The sequence below is a fragment of the Mizuhopecten yessoensis genome, unplaced genomic scaffold (genome assembly GCF_002113885.1).
Source record: "Mizuhopecten yessoensis strain PY_sf001 unplaced genomic scaffold, ASM211388v2 scaffold8745, whole genome shotgun sequence".
NCBI lineage: Eukaryota > Metazoa > Mollusca > Bivalvia > Pectinida > Pectinidae > Mizuhopecten > Mizuhopecten yessoensis.
The window spans coordinates 1,064,452-1,083,860 of NW_018407700.1; the positions used below are offsets into that span (position 1 = coordinate 1,064,452).

The window sequence follows — 19,409 nt, forward strand, 5'->3', positions numbered from 1 at the left end:
ATTAATGAGTTTAGTCAGGGACAGTATATAGGTCCCTGGATTAGTTGACGAGATGTTTTTCGCACAGACCAAATTTTTCAGATTCGTTGTATTATACGTCTGACTCTCTGTGTTACAAGATATTTCATAACTGTTTTGATTAAAAGTATAGCTTTTCCCTTCTTATACCTGTTCTTGTCAACTTTGAAGGCTTTAACTGTGTTGAAGACTATGGTGACGTTATTTACGTCACATCTTATGTATTATGACGTCATATGGCATTTTTGTCACAGGGTGGCGAATTTGGGTGCATGGCGAATTTGCCTGCACTAATGCATTACGTCATGTATGATATTCTCTATGTACAGTACCTAAACATAACCTTGATATAACGTCACTGTACTCTGAAATGGACACTTTCAGTATGTTGGCGAATATTTGGGGATATACGATCAATATCGGCAGAAAATATGCATAGTTGAAATATTTTAGAGTCAACGATATAGTATAAGATATTTAAATTTCGCAGGAAACGAAAAAAGAAATACATTTTTAACCAATCAGCAGCCAACTAAATCTTTTTCTCAATACAGCAGGAAGTGTATGACGTCAACACCCAAACAAATAGACATCGCTCATGGTCGTGTGACTCGATCGGTTGATGACTCGCTGCTGATTTAAAAGAACATTTCACATCAGAGTCACATCCCACTGTAACACCAACCATGTTTAGTAGCGGCGCAAATTACAGCAAGCTTAAAACCAATCTGCGACTGACCGTCAATCGCTTGAAATTATTGGAAAAGAAAAAAACCGAACTCGCTGCAAAGGCCAGGAAAGAAATCGCAGATTACATTTCAGCTGCAAAAGATGATCGGGCCAGGATCAGAGTGGAACATATTATCCGCGAAGATTATCTTGTCGAGGCAATGGAACTACTCGAGATGTATTGTGACCTTCTACTAGCCAGATTTGGACTGATACAGACTCAAAAGTATGCATGTGTAAAAGTGAAACAAAATGTCGTCGTCTTTGCTTTCATTTTCAGGTCCATACGCATAAGAACGTAAACATATGTATTATCTGCAAAGTTGGCTCTGTATATGAGACATGTGCATGTTATGCATATTTCTGCCGTATATTGATGTTGCTGTTTATTATAACTGTAAGTTATATGATGTAACCAACATACTTTTAGGTATGGATATGGACACATATATATAGTCTATGGTACACTTACACTTTGTACAAATAATGTCCAGCTGCGGATGCTTAGAGGGTAAGAAATTCGGATGACAAAACTGTTCCAAATTTATACTCGCAGTATGTACAAGTAAAGGCTAAGTTTGTTTTGAACACAAACAGGAATTGAAAACTTAATGTACTGATGAATCTGATTCCGAATGTAAAGTAAATTACCGGATTCGGTCACTTTGCCTTTAACCCTGTTCACACTATACAGTATATATGGGTCTTTTAGCTCTAAATCCAGTTCAACCAAGGTTGTTCGCCCTGATAAAAATATATATTTTCAAGTTAAAATATATCTGTTTAAATGTTTTTAATTATTAAAAAACTTACTGTTACAGTTTTCATGTTTCACGAACAAATGTGTTGTTGGAGAAATCTCGTGCAGGTGTATGCTCTGTACAGATCTGGTCAACCATATACAAATATATAGAGTCAAATGATACTTGGGAAAGCTTCAAATAAGATTGTATTAATCATACGCTACTTGACAGACCTAAAAAAGGTTCGCCCTAAAAATGTTATCATACAACCTAGCTAGTGCAAAACAACTGAGGTGAATGGGATTTTTGGCGAAATGACCTGACATCTATATTACCCTCCAAGAGTCTGGAGCTGGATTTTTGAGACATGTTACACGACAATGAGATTTTCTGACATAATATATTTAAAATGACATCTTCATTGTCAGAATCTGAAAATATATGAAGGTTATACGTATACTATGAAATACAGGTCAGGTACGTTTACATTTTAAATTCTATTAAGATAGATTAAAGTTACAGATTAAAATGGGTACTTTGTCTTCTTTTACAGAGAATTGGACTCGGGGCTTGAGGAGTCCATTGCCAGCATAATCTGGGCCGCGCCTCGACTTCAGGCTGATATACTAGAACTGAAAAATGTGTCCGACCAATTCACAGCAAAATATGGAAAAGAGTTTGCTCAAGCCTGCCGAACAAATGAACTTAATAATGTTAGTGAAAAGGTCATGCATAAATTAGGTGTAGAGGCCCCGCCCAAGATTCTTGTAGAACGTTACATGATTGAGATTGCCCGGACCTACAATGTGCCATTTGAGCCTGACCCGTCAATAATGGCACAGGACGAGATGTTCAGTGCCGAGAATTTTCTGATTGACTTGGGAGAGAAGAAGGGTGGTGGAGGAGGTGGTGGTGGAAGTGGAGGGATGGGCGTATTGGAGCCACAATCAGCATCCTACCCCCCTCCCCAACAACAACAATATCCTCCCCCACAGCAACAGTATCCTCCCCCACAGCAACAGTATCCTCCCCCAAATCAGGCAATGATGTACCCTCCCCAACAGGTGAGAACAATGCTTATACATATGTACTTGCGGTTTACATGTTGTGAGTTTGTCAACCTGCAGTTTAATGTCATGTTTGTTATTTTGGATGTCATTTCTTGTCAACTTGTGATCTGGTCATGCAGGGCTCAATATCTAGAATTACACTTGTCCGATTGTTTATACAGCTTCAAATTCTTATCGAACAAGTGTTTCTTGCCCATCATCTCTGCTAGAGGACAAGTGAATTTTGGCGTACGCTATATATGTAAGGACGCATTTTAGGTGACACACAGCTTGTTGTTAAAAAAAATTGGTCGATAAAATTCAGATTTAGTGCAGGAGCCAATGACAAACAAAAGTAAAACCTAAAGAGGTCTATATCCTATATTTGTATTGTACAGAAATAATTACCAGTTGTAATTTCCAGGATTCTTATTTGAGAAAAGTATAACAAAAGGTAGTTTAACAAAGAACTTGCCACATTTTTCTTTGACATTCATATATAACGAAAAATCCAGTTATAGCTTTAAAATAATAGCATTTAAGGAATTGGTATTTAAAGTAGATCAATCTGGTAGAGTTGACCACAATAACGCCTACAGATGGTGTTGAACTCCAGTCAGCTGGTATTTACATCTATCAACAGCTTTAATGTTATTGAAAACTCAGACAAGTGCATTTACATGTCAGACAAGTTTTTTTTTTAGAGCCCAGCTGTCATGTCAGGCTTTCATGATCAACTTGCAGTGTCATGTTGGGTTTGACAACTTGGTGTAGAGTCAGCTTTAATTGTCAACTTATAATGGCGTTTCTGTCTGATAGACAACTTTTGGTGTTATGTTTAACTGGTGCTTAGATTCTTTAATCCCATTTGCTTAAGTTTGTCCTCACAAATATTCTAATGTGTCAAATAGATTATTTATATAAATTTTAAAATATTTATTTGAGACATAATATTTGTTGAAGTTCTATGAAAGCAACAATTGCTGCAATGATTTATTATTCTATGTCTATACATTTTGATTAGAATTTTTATTTATTTCCAAACTGTATATATTTCTGTGTTTTTTCAGGGAAAGCAGCCCCCACCCTTACCCCAGGCACCCCCATCAGCTGGTGTAGATACCCCTGCCTACCCACCCCCACAGAGCTCTGACTATGATAACTGGTTAGGAGAGGATCCTAAGAAACGGCTTCAGAACTCTGGCCCCACCCAGCCTCCCCATCAACAGCCCCCTCCTCCCGGATTCAAAGATGGATTTCCTGAGCTGCCGACAGTTCCAACCAACTCACTACCAGATCCGGGACACTCCGTGGGGACAAGTTCTGCCGGAGGAGACGATGTTGATTTTGATGATTTGACGAGAAGATTTGAACAGTTGAAAAAGAAGAAGTGAACGTTTTTTTATTACTTTTACATAACACAATGATAACAGTTAAGGACTTTGAAATGTTTACTTACATAGTATACAAGCATTGTATTGTGTACAATTTTCCTAGTCTTGTGACTTTATACTACAAAAGTAAGTTATAAGATGACAAAAATTAATTAATTTATGTGTGATTGTGATAAGTGTACTATGTATAAACATCAGTTTAAAATAGCCCTACATTTTGCATGTTAATCTAAAAAGACAAATATCAAGACTTAGATTGAAAAACTTTTATCAACTTTGGTGAAAAGTCATTAGCATTACATACTTTATTCAGCTGGCATTGTAAGGTTTATATATAATTTATTTGTTAAAGGGAAAAATGAAATAGCTGATTTTGACTGACAATGATTTTATAAAACAATGAAACAGGTTCTATATCTGTAAATGTGGTACCTCCTTTTGTGTAAATATTGATGTGGAGGTTCATAGATAGGGAAGAGCTTATTTTTTTCTGATCAAAAATAAACTTTATTATCTTAATTACAAAACTTGTTGGAATAGGAAATAAAGTAATAAAAGTTAAAGATCTGGTGATTAGCTGTATGGTTGTTGAAATGCAAGGCATAACCTTGTTACTGTACATGTATATTAATGTTTTACACTCAGTGGTCTGTGTGTCTGTCAACCAGGAGAAGGTAACCGTTAGATTATTATACACTTTTGTCCATTACTAGTAGTTTCTATAGACAGATCTTGACTGCTCCTTACCATCATTTGAATACTTGTATAATTTATTTATGTTTTGATGATTAATGCAAGAAGGCCATACTGTTAGTGATATAGTACAATATATGTAGTATATGTTTAGGTACATTGCGTCTATTTACTATAGGTAAAATGGTAATGAAGAAATGCTTTAAGTTAAAATGTGATTCATTAATGCATGTTTATGTGGACATATAAATTGTGTAAACTAATTAAAAATGTACAAAAAACTCTGATATTAATTTGTACTGTCAACAATTTGACAGAACGTTTTATTTTGTTGAGTTGAAAATTGAATCTACTAAGTTTATGTTCAGTTCCTAATTCAAACTGTAAAATGTGGGTGCAATCCTTTTTCCACTGTTATAATTAAAATGTATGAATCTTCAAAAACAAAGTTGTTGGTTTATATTGCTATTTTATAAGTTTATAAGTTACAACATATACAAATAGTCAACTTTATTAACATATTGCATACTTAATACATACCGGTATGTATACCTCACGATTCATATGAATGTAGGATGCTTACACTACTATATGTATCATGATACACATATCTGCTTAAAAAGTCATAAGGAATATTTATATTGTTCTGTCATAGTTTTAAATAGTAAATACATGTACTAACTAAATACATTTTAATATGATTTTTAGTACTTTTGGGTATATGACTGCAGAGTGGGCCACATTCTACTGGAAGATTCAAAAACTGTTACACTTTTTCAGTATTTAATAAGAGATTGGTCAACAATTTCAGTCTTGATAGTGTATCATGATACAAGCAAATAAAACAATTGTATATGATACACAAGGAATTATCCCAATATGATTTGACATAAAAATGTATTAATATTGTTTCAGCCCTAATACATCTGGTGATTTATGGAAGTTATTGAACAGTCATGTCAGTTTAAACACATGTTGTTTCATCCGTATTGCATGATTGATGAAGTCTGCTGGGTGTTCATGTTGAATTGTTCAATACAGATTTCTTTTGTTAATCTAAACTGCATATATTTGTTTAAGAAACAAAACCAAAACAATATGTCTTCTATAAAATAAATATCAGCAGTTACTCTAGATGACTTGTTTATATTTATTTTTATTACGTTCCCTGTACAAACATTGTAGACATAAAGTCTCTATAAAATAAACTGCCAATTACATGTACATGTAACTTAAAACACTCCTCTATTAATCACCACCAGTTCAAGTTTAATAGGGCACAAACTCTGTAAATTAAACTGCCATTCCAAGTATAACTAGAAATATTGGATTAGTGATCCTTATATGTATTCAATAATATCTGCAATATCTACTACTTCACTAGGGTAAACAACATTCCTGGAACAGCCCAACATCATCTGATCAATGTTTGCGATTTATGATTTTGGTCTCTGGTCTCCGTTATGTGGGCAGGAGGAAGAGTTTCAAAATCGTAACTGGTAACTGATCCATTTGCGTTCATAGTCTTATTAATGCAATTTCCTCTGGCAGGATTTATTAAGGGACTTGCAGTATATGTTTAAATATGAAACAAGCTGAGCTTCAGCTTAGTGTGTATTTAGTGTATTGGTTTGTTATAGGTCTGTATTACAATTGGCTAATTTACAGTGCCATACCACTGCACAAAATCATCATACATATTCCAGACAACACTTAATCCATTATAATAAAGGGATTAAACAACCAGAACACAATAGCAACCCTGTTGTCTCATCCACATACCCTGTGTAGCATTTGACTGAGGCTGTACCATGTGAGAGAAACTCTCCAAAGGAACATTTCGTAGAGGTCAAAATACATCTAGGTATACCGAATAGGGCCGGTAGGTATTGTATAAGAACTACCAGAGGCGACTGAGAAAGTAGTGTAGCCCAACTCAACTACTGTCCATGAGTATATGTGACAATTACTGATGGCAGAAATTTCCGTGATACTACAGAATGCCTGACATTCAACCACTACGCGACGGTGTTGGCTTCAGCATCAAAATTACCCGTGAAGTTGATACCTCACACTGTCAGTAGAATTAGCACAAAACATGTTTCCTGTCATGTTTATAAGGTTAGTTCATTGCTAGAAACTTTGATTAATACTTTGTCCGGCTAAGTGTTTCTTTACAAATATAATTTCACTACGAAAGTAAAGAGATCGACCGGTAAATATATAAGGGGCATGTCATGAAGAAGATGGAAAAAGTCTTTGTTCTGAATGCTGAAATATGTAATTTAAAAGTTCAAATGCTGAACACAGTTTTCTTCACTTTCACAGCTGATTTTTTTCTGTCCTCTTGTTAAATGCATGTTTCAAGATTCTGTTACATTATTAAGAAGTTCAAATGTAAATGAACATAGACAACCATTATCCTTATTTTTACAAACCCATCTTAATACATAGTTCAAAGTTTAAATTGTACATCAGTTGTCAGTGGCTGCTATGAATAGTGGTCTGTCTAACGAAATTTAAAGTTAAATCTGCTTCTTCAGTATATCTCAACTATGTGATATTTTGTTTTGTAAACTTTGTGCTATTAAATATATATAATCATATTCAATACATACAAAAACAAACCTGCCAAAGCCAAAACAAAGTTCCTTACTTAAAGATTTTGTGCTTTATTTCATTAATTAAGTTGAGTAAGATAGACTTTTTGCCGTGAAAATTGAGATTGGTCTCAATGTATTCTGGCATGTATGTATGTCTCTACTGATGGTCAGGTTTCTGCCAGATCTTTGTTTGGTTCATAACCGATATGCAAATGATCCTCTTTAAAAATCAATGGAAAAAGAAGGACAGAAGACGCCTAGCTGTGGAACCATGCGGAAATCGGGTGTGGGGCACGCGGAGACTGGGCTAGATGAAAAACTTGTACTTTTAGACATTTTCGGTATGTAATTAAAAAATAAGACGGTGCAACAATGGATGACGAGTGAAGCTGTGATGGTTAGGTATTAAGGGAGATGTGATTCGACATAGGAAGACAGTTTCTGAGTTTGCTGTACGTGTAGTTTCTGTACATCTTTTTTTTATCAGGCATCTGAAGTACTGCATTGTCCATCTGGTTTTAACATTTGTAACGGGTCAAGTCAACAGAGCGGTTTGACTTCTACCGTCATCAGAAACTTCCATTATTCTTTGTCTGCATGCTGTGTTGAATTGGTGAACGGTGCAACGGACGGAGTTGTACACTAGAATAAAGGGCAGTTGTTCGAAGGATATGTAGCACAGGGACCTGAGAATTTGTTACAGCTATATTTGGACCTATACTTAGGTGTTTAGAGTAATTTTACACATTTGGTAAAAATGCCACCCCCAACTGTGGTGTGATTGGTTGGAAGTGCAGCCATTTTTTCGCTAAACCAGAGAGTATACGTCTCTGGCTAAACCAACCAACACTGCATGTTTCAGTACGCGTTGACGTCAACCTCATTAATGTTTAAAAAAGTGTCAGTCTGACTGCGAAAAACTTTGAAACTCTGAAATGGCGTGTGTTTTTGGAGGAAACGGAAATCATGTCCACGGAAGGAGAATACGTTTGGCGTGCATATAGGAAGTCCGAGAAAGAAAAAATATCTATCTTTCCAACGGTACCAAGCATTTTTTCGTACAACAAATAGAAATGTGATTTTTGATGCAAGAAAGTTGGGTGGGGTCGATTTCTCGACATCGAGAGCTTTCCACACTTCTATATATTATCATTGGGGATGACATTTTTACCGACAGTCGATCTAAATCCTCCAAACGTGTAAAATTACTCTTGAGGCCTTAGTTTAAGCACGGTCTTAGATCTAATTCCGTGTATAATCTAATTTCGTGGTATAAGTCCAAATATAGGTGTAACACATTCCCAGGTACCTGTGATATGTACTACTCTCTAGGCAGACGTTTTCAAATTGTGTAAAGCTTCGGAAGGAGAGCTACGTCTACATGTGTGTGTATGGAAACTATTTGTACACATAACACTTCTATTTAATGAGAACTAACATTCTCTCGACAACAGCAGCAACTATATAAGGCCATGACGATATGGGTGCCTGGAGAAACTCCACCAAAAGATATTTATGTCCGACCGTGCGCGTTGCAAGACGTGCAGCCAGGGATGTGTAGTGGAACCCTGGTGCAGAAGATCAATTTCGGTTTATGAAAAAAGGAGAGACCAAAAATAACTACTTAAAAACAGTAGAATGTGGAAGCTGGACAACGCTTCTTTTAACCAATTTCTTATATTAATTAGAGTTCGTGTTATGTTCGAGTTGAAGAATGATAAAACTGCTCGTTAACATCAGGAAAACAAAGAAATTCTGGATAGGAATATCAGCGCAAGATTAAGGAAAAAAGAAAAACGTTCAGTTAGAATTTGAAGCACTTCTGGTATTTTCCGACAAAATGGCCCGAAAAGCGTCTAAAGAAAGGTACCGAAACAGTTCAGACTCCAGTCCTCAACATGGTTCACCGCGCCTCTTGACCGGGAACCGTTTGCAAGACACGCTGAAGTGAACTTGGCTGATTACCACCATACATTGTGATAAGCTCTGATACAATTATTTTGCAAATGATGCTTTAGCCGATTTTTTTTCAAAGCATACCTTTAAAAAGTTGCATTTATTAGTTCAAATGTACGATTTAGATAAATTGTTTGTTCATTTCGTCTAATTTATAACCTTACTGCGTTGACAATGTATATAAAATGGTGTTCATATGACCCAGCAGCTATATTTCGTTATTTCTTCTACCGACCACTATATGGAGAGAACTCTATAGACAAGTTCCTGATCATTAGCATATTGGTAAAGATTATACTACACGAGTACAGTGTAACACGCATCACATTGTTTTCTTATTGTCTTAATGGAAATAATTTCTGAACGGTTGACATTTTATATTTATTATGATGAATTATCTTTTGATACCACTGATGAAATAAAATATATCAAAAAATGTACCGTCCCCGGGTGGGCTTGAACCACCAACCTTTCGGTTAACAGCCGAACGCGCTAACCAATTGCGCCACGGAGACTTGATGTATAAACAGATGTCAACAAAATTTAAGAACATGGATGATACAGATTTTTCAGTCTGACAGCTAACACATGCTTCCGGTAGATACTTCCGGTGACTGACGATTGTGAAAGCGAATCGAAATTCTCATACGGCCAATCGAAAGTAGGTCTAAAAAGATGTGGATATCAATTAGAGTCTTTTCTTTATATCTAAATTGCATTAGAATAGTCATACTTTTGCCAGCAGTAGCTGACACCAGTTTCCCGCGGTTTTCATGTGTGTAAAATCTAACAGTTGAGTTTTAGGAGATCCAAACATGCAAACACAAGGTTTCCACGTGTGTTTGTATCAGGTCAATGTACAGTTGTGCATCTCCCCCATCTCCTCACACACTCACCAGTTATTTGCATACATGTTTTTATTGGAAAGGGCACTATAACAACGCATAATTCAGTGAAATGATGTGAAAGAAATCGTGCAGGCTATCCCATCCCTTTCTCTAATCATTACTGTAACAGGTTGGAAACATTCTCTCCCTCCATTCACTTGTATCTTGAGGTAATGCACAGATGTATCTGACTTTAGGGTTATTTCTCTGACTTAATACGATGCAGGAGTCACACTCGAAACTCATTTTTAACATTTTCATATCAGATTGCAAAATCAAAATTGTTATCGAGTAGGATCAAATATTACAATTTGCTCTCTTTTTTCGTTTTTTCTAAAACCTTGGAAAATAGTCAGATTGCAAGACTGTGTCATCTGATATAATGTGTATGTAGTTGAATACAAAATGTTGAGAGGGCATGGACGCATGTAAGGCAAATATGATACTGCTATATCATTGTAAAAATGCATAATTTTACTACATTTCATGAACATGTATTTCTTTTTTGTATGGCAGCCCAGTTTATACATGGTGAACTGATAACGAGTGATGAGTAATCTTCCTCGTCTGACGGGGGCCATCAGGGCCTTTTCTGGCCTTAGTGCATCCCCAGAGCATGCAACTGGCATTCAGCAGAGTGATCTTCAACAGAAAAGACACCTAGTGGCAGAAAAACAGAGTAACAGTCAGTCATGGAACACACTTTGTACTCAGATCAGGAAGGAGGTGGATGCTTCAGGGTCGGATATAAAGGCTGCACTGAAGGACTTATCTTATTGTGCCAGGAACATAGGTAATATCCTCATCAAATCATTCATAGGCATATGTACTCAGTGCTATGATACGGCCTAACAGTTCTTTTAACAAAATATTAAAACACATCAATCAGCACAGTATTATCCTATAAATATATTTTTCATAATAACCTGAAACAACAAATTTTCAACCGAAAATATATCATGTATATCTATACTGTTATGTCGAACAATCACATTTTTTTAATGAAGCATGTAAATGAAATAAAACATCCTAAATTTCCCCAAAAGAATGAATTGATGATGAAGCCCAAGTAACAAAAGTAAATAATATTATTGTAAAAACACTGTCCATGGTTTTGAGTTTATACAAATTGCAAATATCAGCATGTATGTTTTTACTGTAATGCTTTATTGTTAAACTACAATCATTCCACTATGAAAAGAATCTGCCCTATTAACACTTTGTCGCTTGTGTAGTTGGGCAGGAGGCTTCCTTGGAGACAGTTGAAGGTGCTGCAGCCTTCCTGTTTGGCCTGTTTAAGACAGCCACTATGGACACAGTGAGCAGCAAAGAGGCTAACAAACTGAGGAACATTTTTGGACCGTTTCCAGCTTCAGCTGCTTCCAAAGCCTGTGCCATTGTCAGAAAAATAGTCTCCTGGATGCCTGAGGATGCAGCATTATTAATGGACAACCAGATGAGGGAGGAGGCTGAAGGAGAGGCTTCAGTGAAGGAATTTGGACAGAATATAAAATTTTCTTGTTTAATGGCATCAGCAGAATATTTGTCCAGTTCAGAGTCTGACAGTGACGAAGCTAACCATCGGGACTTAGATCTGAAATACTCGGACAATAGACCAGCTCAAAAGTTGAAAGGAAATGCATCACAGACTGACAGGTAAAATTCAGTCCAATGAAATTACCATTGATAAGTATCAGTACCAACTACTCTGAAATTATATCAATGCATCTTTTCACCTAGTCTGTGTGATTGTAACATTGGTTGGCAAATCTTGTATGTGAAAAGCAACATCAATAATAATATGGCAATACATTTGGTGTCATTTATGTTCTGGTGTTATTGTTAGGGAAATTTGCCAACCAAGTTACATTACAGTAGTCAAAGTGAAAGGATCAGTATATTGGTATATAGCTATTACAATATACAAACCAACACAATAAGTTTAAATGTCAATTATACATGTATTTTGCTGGCTATATTGTTACTTTTGTCTTTTCTGACAAAAGTGTTTTCATACATTTGTATGCTTTATAAAATTGTCATCAGATTTAAAATACTTACCAATCTTAAACCAGTTCACAATATGATGCTGGATGGCTGCAGCGAGAGGTTAAGAAGTACTACCCGACTGGTGACTCGGCCTTGGGGATGACAACAGAGGACATCAGCTCCACTATTTTTGATGTACTCATATCCTCTAAGACTGACCAAGAACTACAGAATGATGTAAGTTTTGTGGAGAACTCAATACTTGTGTTTCCAGTCAGATCTTCGATTCTTCATTTTGTCAAACATAATTGAATGACTTTGTAATCCTTCTTTATCTGTTTTATAGTTATTTGAACTTCTTGGATTTGATCGATTTGAGCTGATAGAAAATTTGCTGCAGAACAGAAAAGTGGTCATACAAAGTTCTCTGACCTCTGACCCCTCAACCAGACCTAATGGTGCACGTAAGTTACATGTAATACCTGCTCCCCAGGTCATCCCTCATCTGACCCTTTAAACGTACTGGAGACACACCTTTACCAGACCCTCTAAGGGTCGTATATATCAAACAAGAGACCCCTTATCACCAGACCCTCTTAGGGTCGTATATGTCAAACAAGAGACCCCTTATCACCAGACCCTCTTAGGGTCGTATATGTCAAACAAGAGACCCCTTATCACCAGACCCTCTTAGGGTCGTATATGTCAAACAAGAGACCCCTTATCACCAGACCCTCTTAGGGTCGTATATGTCAAACAAGAGACCCCTTATCACCAGACCCTCTTAGGGTCGTATATGTCAAACAAGAGACCCCTTATCACCAGACCCTCTTAGGGTCGTATATGTCAAACAAGAGACCCCTTATCACCAGACCCTCTTAGGGTCGTATATGTCAAACAAGAGACCCCTTATCACCAGACCCTCTTAGGGTCGTATATGTCAAACAAGAGTCCCCTTATCACCAGACCCTCTTAGGGTCGTATATGTCAAACAAGAGTCCCCTTATCACCAGACCCTCTTAGGGTCGTATATGTCAAACAAGAGACCCCTTATCACCAGGCCCCCTAATTGTGCTTATGTTACACTGGATTAATTGATTAATAACTGGTCACCTTCATTACACATTCTTATACATGTTTTATTGCTTAAGTATGTTTTTATGATAATATTCGGTTTATTCTCTTAAAGAAAGTGTGAAATTCAGAAAACTCAAGATAAATGTAGCTTACCCGTAAATTTAATGCCAAGTGGTATGTTTTTTGCCATTTGAATGTATTTACTTTGAAAATTGTCAGAAAGTTTGTTTCGGAAAAATACTCTTATTTACTCATGAAGTAATTGATGGAATAACAGAGATTATGAATTTTATGACTTTTAATAGGATTTTCATTACTTACAGAGAATTTGAAATAGAAATATGATTTCATTATGGTATAAAACAAAATAAATGCAAGCTTAATAATTTTTCACTTCCAGGGAAAAAAGGTGATGGAGGAAACAAGCCTGCTTATGGCTGTCAAGTCATCGTCCAGGTAAGTGTTACCTCCCTTTGTTCACAGGAAATCTGGGGGGCTTTCAACACTAATATTATCATAGATAGCTACTAACATTTTGATGACAAAAATTCTATGACTAATGTTTGTTTTATTGACCATTCTTGTTTACACTAATAGACTGAGCAAGAGAGGAAACTAATGAAACAGCTGAGGAGAGACGAGAAGCGCTTCGACAAGAAGGGAGGTTGGCAGGAGGAGGAAGGGGAGGGTATCAGCTTTAATCCTCAGGAACTACGCAGTCAGAGGTCAGCATACAAAAACAGTGCTACACAAAACTTGTTTCACTTAATATTCTTCAAACAATTTGCCATTAAATCATAATCTCATCAATTTATTAATTGATTTGATGCTATAATAATTACAGATGTGCATGTATTACCGTTGAGTATATATAAAGAGGACAAGGAAATGTTGGAAAAAGTAGTTCATGAAGGCCACTTTGGCGAGTGAAAATTGACGACTTCCTGAAGGTATCTTTCAGGGCTCAAAATTAAACCTAGTCATACACTCTAGATGTCTTATTGGGGCTAGCACTTTTACAGTATAGTTAAAACATTTGTGGTTTATATCCATGATTAGGGAGGCAGCCCTTAAGTCTGCAGTGATGGCCCCTTTGTTTTCTGACCGATCCTTCCGACCCCAGGCCAGGGAGAGATACCCCAATGTGCATGACTCGATGGAGGAGGCTCGGCAGTCCTCAGCCTTTGTGGGAGGGGTCAAGGTTTGTATTCATCCTTATAATCATCAATTGCCTTTTGACCTTGCATGTTGGTTTTAAGGATTGTTCCTAAGGTAAAATATAAAGATTTGCTAGTGCAGATAGTCTTCTAGTATGAAGACCATCCTTGTGGCATTCATATCCTTTACAATCAGTAAAATATTCTTACTTGATCATGACTTGTTAAGGATTTTTTTTATTGATTTGGTTGGTGTTTGAGTTGTGTAAGGAATATGATAAGAACTCTGTAGGGTTGTTACTGAATTTTTGTTTTGTTTAAGTAAGAAGGGTATTCATCTCAAATGAGTTCAATTGACAAATTAACGTACCTGTAATGACAGAATAATATATATGTATTGACACTAATGACATTGTTTATTGTCTGATATTAGTTGGCACTTCCCGATTCCTTCCATCGGTCGACCCACAAACTTTACGAGGAGGTCCACATTCCTCACACAGAGGCTACATCTCTCACTGTAGGCAACACGAGAGTTCCTGTTGCCGATCTTGATGAGGTAGGCACTTCATGTTGTGTCAAGTTCATTTTAAAAAATCATTGTTATGAAAATTTCAAAAAAAATGCTGTTATGCTTTATACAATTGGAATATGATATTGTATGTTCTATTTGTGTGGCCTTTTGATTGCTCTTGATAACAATGAATTTATATATTCTATGCTTGTAGAAGATAAAGCTAAAGGTTTGACAATTTGAGCATGAATATGCTGATAATAGGATTACCTCCATGTTGTTTCACTAAATAAAAAAATAAAGGTTTTTTGAATGATAATCATACATTTATGATTTCACAGGAATGACTAATGACATCCCATTAAAAATATAAATTATTGAATACAGATAGCACAGATGGCCTTTAAGGGTACGGTGACCCTCAATCGTATCCAGTCTATGGTGTTTGAGGCAGCCTATAAGACCAACGAGAACCTGTTGATCTGTGCCCCAACAGGCGCGGGTAAAACAAACATCGCCATGTTGACCGTCCTCCATGAACTCAAACAGCATATCTCCCAGGGAGTGATCAAGAAGGATGAATTCAAGGTTAGCATTTAAAGGCACTCAAAGCAAAGAAAATTGAAAAGTTGTCAACATTTTAAATTCAGTATGCCTAGCTACATTCTTTCCACCATTCTTCTAGGCCTCATAATCTTTCTCTGGTTGATATCTGGGTACATGTGGTGGCCATGAATAGCAATTACAGAAAGTTACATTTTGCTGGTGTTTATTACTTTGGTATTAACAATTTCATGCCTTCTAAAATTCTGGTTAATGATAATGCTTGTCAGGTGTAAAACCAGATCTTCAGCTAGGTGACCAAATACAGGTCATACTATTTCTGTATAAAACACTTGTCTATTCTGAAGGTAAAGTTTGGTTCCTTTAGTTTTTGGAAAAGACAAGTTTTACTGACTAAAAATGATGAAGAATCTTTGTGATACAGATAGTGTATGTAGCCCCTATGAAGGCACTAGCTGCTGAGATGGTTCGGAACTTTGGGAATCGTCTCGAGTCATTGGGGATTGCTGTTCGGGAACTCACAGGAGACATGCAGCTGACCAAGGCAGAGATACTGAAAACACAGGTACAGTATATGTTGATACTGAAAACACAGGTACAGGTACAGTATATGTTGATGCTGAAAACACAGGCACAGTATATGTTGATACTGAAAACACAGGTACAGTATATGTTGTTGCTGAAAACACAGGTACAGTATATGTTGATGCTGAAAACACAGGTACAGTATATGTTGATACTGAAAACACAGGTACAGTATATGTTGATACTGAAAACACAGGTACAGTATATATTATAACTGAAATATCAGGTACAGTGGCAGTTAACCGTTAACCAGGTAGGATAAGAAGCTAAGCATTCTCACACCTTTGACAGACCAATTTCCTGTTTTACCCTGAATGAGATGTCTCTGTTTTATTAATTGGTGGAATGAATATGTGCTTTTGTTATTACATATGAACTGAGTTATTTGTATTTTGTTAAGATGTGAGATGGAAAAATCTGTATCTCCCTCTAGATCTGCTGCTCTGGCAAGCCTTGTACTGGAAACAATTTCCAAACTCTCTGAGGTTGCCTCTCTCCATGCATCTCATACTATCACTAATGATAGATTCTTCATAAAGAATAAATAAAGTGCTTTTTAGCCAAGTGAAGCAGTCTGTATTTGGCTTTAAAACTAGGTAAAACAAAACGCTGAAAAGTCAACAACTGTATGGAAATAAATATGTGAAATGTTTTTATTCTAATGCACATACTTATGTACAGTCAAAATGTCACCTAGTGTGTGTTAGCACCATATATAGGTGACAGCATTTTCTGCAATTTTGCTTTTAAGGTTGTATTTTAACAACTGCATGTGATTTGGTACATTTTAGATTGAATCAATAAAATTTTCAAAACTATGAAGGAATGAAAAACTGAGTTTAAAATATTAATTAATATAAATGATAAAAAAACACTAATTTTTGGTAATCATCTGTTTGCCCTTGACCTTTTGTCCCTGTAGATGTTAGTGACGACCCCGGAGAAGTGGGATGTGGTGACAAGGAAGAGTACCGGGGATGTGGCCTTGGCTCAGCTTGTCAAACTCCTCATCATTGACGAAGTGCACCTTCTCCATGACGACAGAGGGGCTGTCATAGAGAGTCTGGTCGCCAGGACACTAAGACAGGTGATCACAATAGAATAGGTTAAATATCCCAAGGATATAGGCAGTATTTTGATAAAATAAGTACATATCACTTAGATTTTATTCAATTAACCAACACTTACAACTTTAAGTTAAAATTATACTTTTTGTTTTGTGTGTTTATTTTGATATTACTGGTGTTTTAAAAGCAATTGAGTTGAACTTGTCATTCCAGACACTAAGTTTAAAACTATGGAATTGTCATTAATTTTTTTATTAGTTTTCAATTTGGGAAAATTCTTCTGAATATAAATGATATTTTATGTAGAACACTGTAGCAATCTCTCTTTACCTCCTTTTATACAGGTGGAGAGTACACAGAACATGATTCGTATCATTGGTCTATCTGCCACTCTCCCTAACTACCTAGATGTGGCGCGCTTCCTTCATGTTAACCCGTACCTGGGACTCTTCTTCTTTGATGGCCGTTTCAGACCCGTACCTCTTGGGCAGACTTTCATTGGTGAGGAAATATACATTATTTTATTGATGGATGTTGAATGCTTGTACCTTGATTAACCAGTGAAAAAGTGACTTGCTAAAGAAAAAAACCTGTACACATGGGATACACAAACAGATCTTGTACACTCCCCCATAGAAATTAAAACAAGTTGGCAAGTATACAGATGGTCAACTGTTTACTGTACTAGTTGCTATATTGATCTGACCAGGTAATGTTAAAGGATTTGGACATGCCCATAAATTGTTAATATTTTTATTCAATTATCAATATGGGAAAATATAAAACCATATCATTTTTATAAAAATTGAGCATATCTGTTGAAGCTGCGCTGTAAAAGTGTGTTCTCCACAACACTTTGATAATCTAAAGTTATTGTGAGTGATATCTGTTTTTTTTGTACAGGAATCAAATCTACCAACAAGATGCAACAACTACAGGATATGAATACAGTCTGTTACGAAAAAGTCCTGGAACAAGTCAGGAAAGGTTATCAGGTAAGTTACTGTTACTGATAAAATTATCAAACAAAATGTTCTCTATCAATCAGTGGTAAACAAGGCTCATGTCAGATTGTTGTTGTCTGCATATATGAAAAGAAAAAAACAGTTAAATTTTTTAATTAAAGGTGTGGTTTAATTGATGAACATGAAAGTACTAAGCTAAAAATTGGTGGGGATGTTTCGGGGCCTTGAAAGTGGAACTTAGCTATAAATTTGCTTTAAAATGCTATTCCTCTTTAACGCCTAAATGGATATTGCAACCAAATATGATCTGAAATATCATTAGGTGGGGGAGGGGGGGGACGAGGACAATCGTTTCTTGAATAAATGAGGCTGGGTTTCTTGAATAAATGAGGCTGGTTCGACCCCTGAGGGATAGAGAGGGCAGCGCCCCAAAGAAAGGAAATTACCTAAAATCCTGCTTTTAAACACTACTCGTTAATGCCAAAAGTAGATTACAACAATTTCAGTTTGAAATAACATTTAGAAACAATCATTTCTTATATAAATGAGGCAGGTTTAACCACCGATGACAGCAGGACGGGGCCTTAAAAGGAGAAATCTATTCAGATTTAGCTTTAAATGCTTTCTGATAGCTTTACTGACAAATAGTTACCCACTGCTGACCAAAACTACCATCATGGAAAACAAATTCATAGAATATTCCATTGAAAGTTGAAAAGTTACCATTCTCCCTGCTCAGTCTTTGTAGTCAGGTGACCATTTAGGCCCATGGGCCTCTTGTTTGAAAATGCATTAACTCTTAGAGCATCTTTTAGTTTTATAGTTGTACTTACCTTACAGACAATGGTGTTTGTCCACGCCCGGAATGACACTGTCAGGACGGCCAGTGTCCTCAATGAAATGGCAAAAAACAACGGTGACAGTGGCTTCTTTGTGCCTGACCGCTCAATCCAGTACGGAGATGCTCTGAAATCGGTAAGTATCAGACCACACAATCCAGTACGAGGATGCTCTGAAGGCGGTAAGTATCAGAACAATCCAGTACGGGGATGCTCTGAAGGCTGTAAGTATCAGAACAATCCAGTACGGGGATGCCCTTAAAAGTGTAAATGTCGGACCACAGTATCAAGTAAGGAGACGNACAATCCAGTACGGAGATGCTCTGAAGGCTGTAAGTATCAGAACAATCCAGTACGGAGATGCTCTGAAATCTGTAAGTATCAGACCACACAATCCAGTACGGGGATGCTCTGAAGGCGGTAAGTATCAGACCACACAATCCAGTACGGGGATGCTCTGAAGGCTGTAAGTATCAGACCACACAATCCAGTAAGGGGATGCTCTGAAGGCTGTAAGTACAGAACAATCCAGTACGGAGATGCTCTGAAATCTGTAAGTATCAGACCACACAATCCAGTA

General features: G+C 36.6%; 2 protein-coding genes and 1 non-coding gene across 3 annotated transcripts in view; 2 read left to right on the forward strand and 1 right to left on the reverse strand.

Annotated features, from left to right (window-relative positions):
* The first annotated feature begins 561 nt into the window (after positions 1 to 561).
* Positions 562 to 5,758, forward strand: LOC110456406 (IST1 homolog). Its single transcript, XM_021507136.1, has 3 exons — positions 562 to 973; positions 2,044 to 2,554; positions 3,610 to 5,758. Exons 1-3 carry the CDS (start codon positions 705 to 707, stop codon positions 3,931 to 3,933), a joined length of 1,104 nt encoding a protein of 367 aa, XP_021362811.1. The 5' UTR covers positions 562 to 704; the 3' UTR covers positions 3,934 to 5,758.
* A 3,868-nt stretch (positions 5,759 to 9,626) lies between these two features.
* Positions 9,627 to 9,700, reverse strand: Trnan-guu. The gene has a single exon. It is a non-coding gene; the product is annotated as a tRNA-Asn (tRNA).
* Positions 9,701 to 9,792: 92 nt separating this feature from the next.
* The window catches only part of LOC110456442 (activating signal cointegrator 1 complex subunit 3-like), a 356,696-nt gene continuing 347,079 nt past the window's right edge, over positions 9,793 to 19,409 (forward strand). The window contains exons 1-15 of the mRNA XM_021507214.1: positions 9,793 to 9,846; positions 10,589 to 10,865; positions 11,308 to 11,728; positions 12,148 to 12,298; positions 12,408 to 12,525; positions 13,539 to 13,594; positions 13,736 to 13,863; positions 14,198 to 14,339; positions 14,729 to 14,854; positions 15,197 to 15,397; positions 15,798 to 15,938; positions 16,881 to 17,045; positions 17,370 to 17,526; positions 17,929 to 18,020; positions 18,831 to 18,965. Of these exons, the coding sequence (XP_021362889.1) occupies positions 10,622 to 10,865; positions 11,308 to 11,728; positions 12,148 to 12,298; positions 12,408 to 12,525; positions 13,539 to 13,594; positions 13,736 to 13,863; positions 14,198 to 14,339; positions 14,729 to 14,854; positions 15,197 to 15,397; positions 15,798 to 15,938; positions 16,881 to 17,045; positions 17,370 to 17,526; positions 17,929 to 18,020; positions 18,831 to 18,965 (2,277 nt within the window). The 5' untranslated portion in view covers positions 9,793 to 9,846; positions 10,589 to 10,621. The remainder of the gene's footprint in view (positions 9,847 to 10,588; positions 10,866 to 11,307; positions 11,729 to 12,147; positions 12,299 to 12,407; positions 12,526 to 13,538; positions 13,595 to 13,735; positions 13,864 to 14,197; positions 14,340 to 14,728; positions 14,855 to 15,196; positions 15,398 to 15,797; positions 15,939 to 16,880; positions 17,046 to 17,369; positions 17,527 to 17,928; positions 18,021 to 18,830; positions 18,966 to 19,409) is intronic.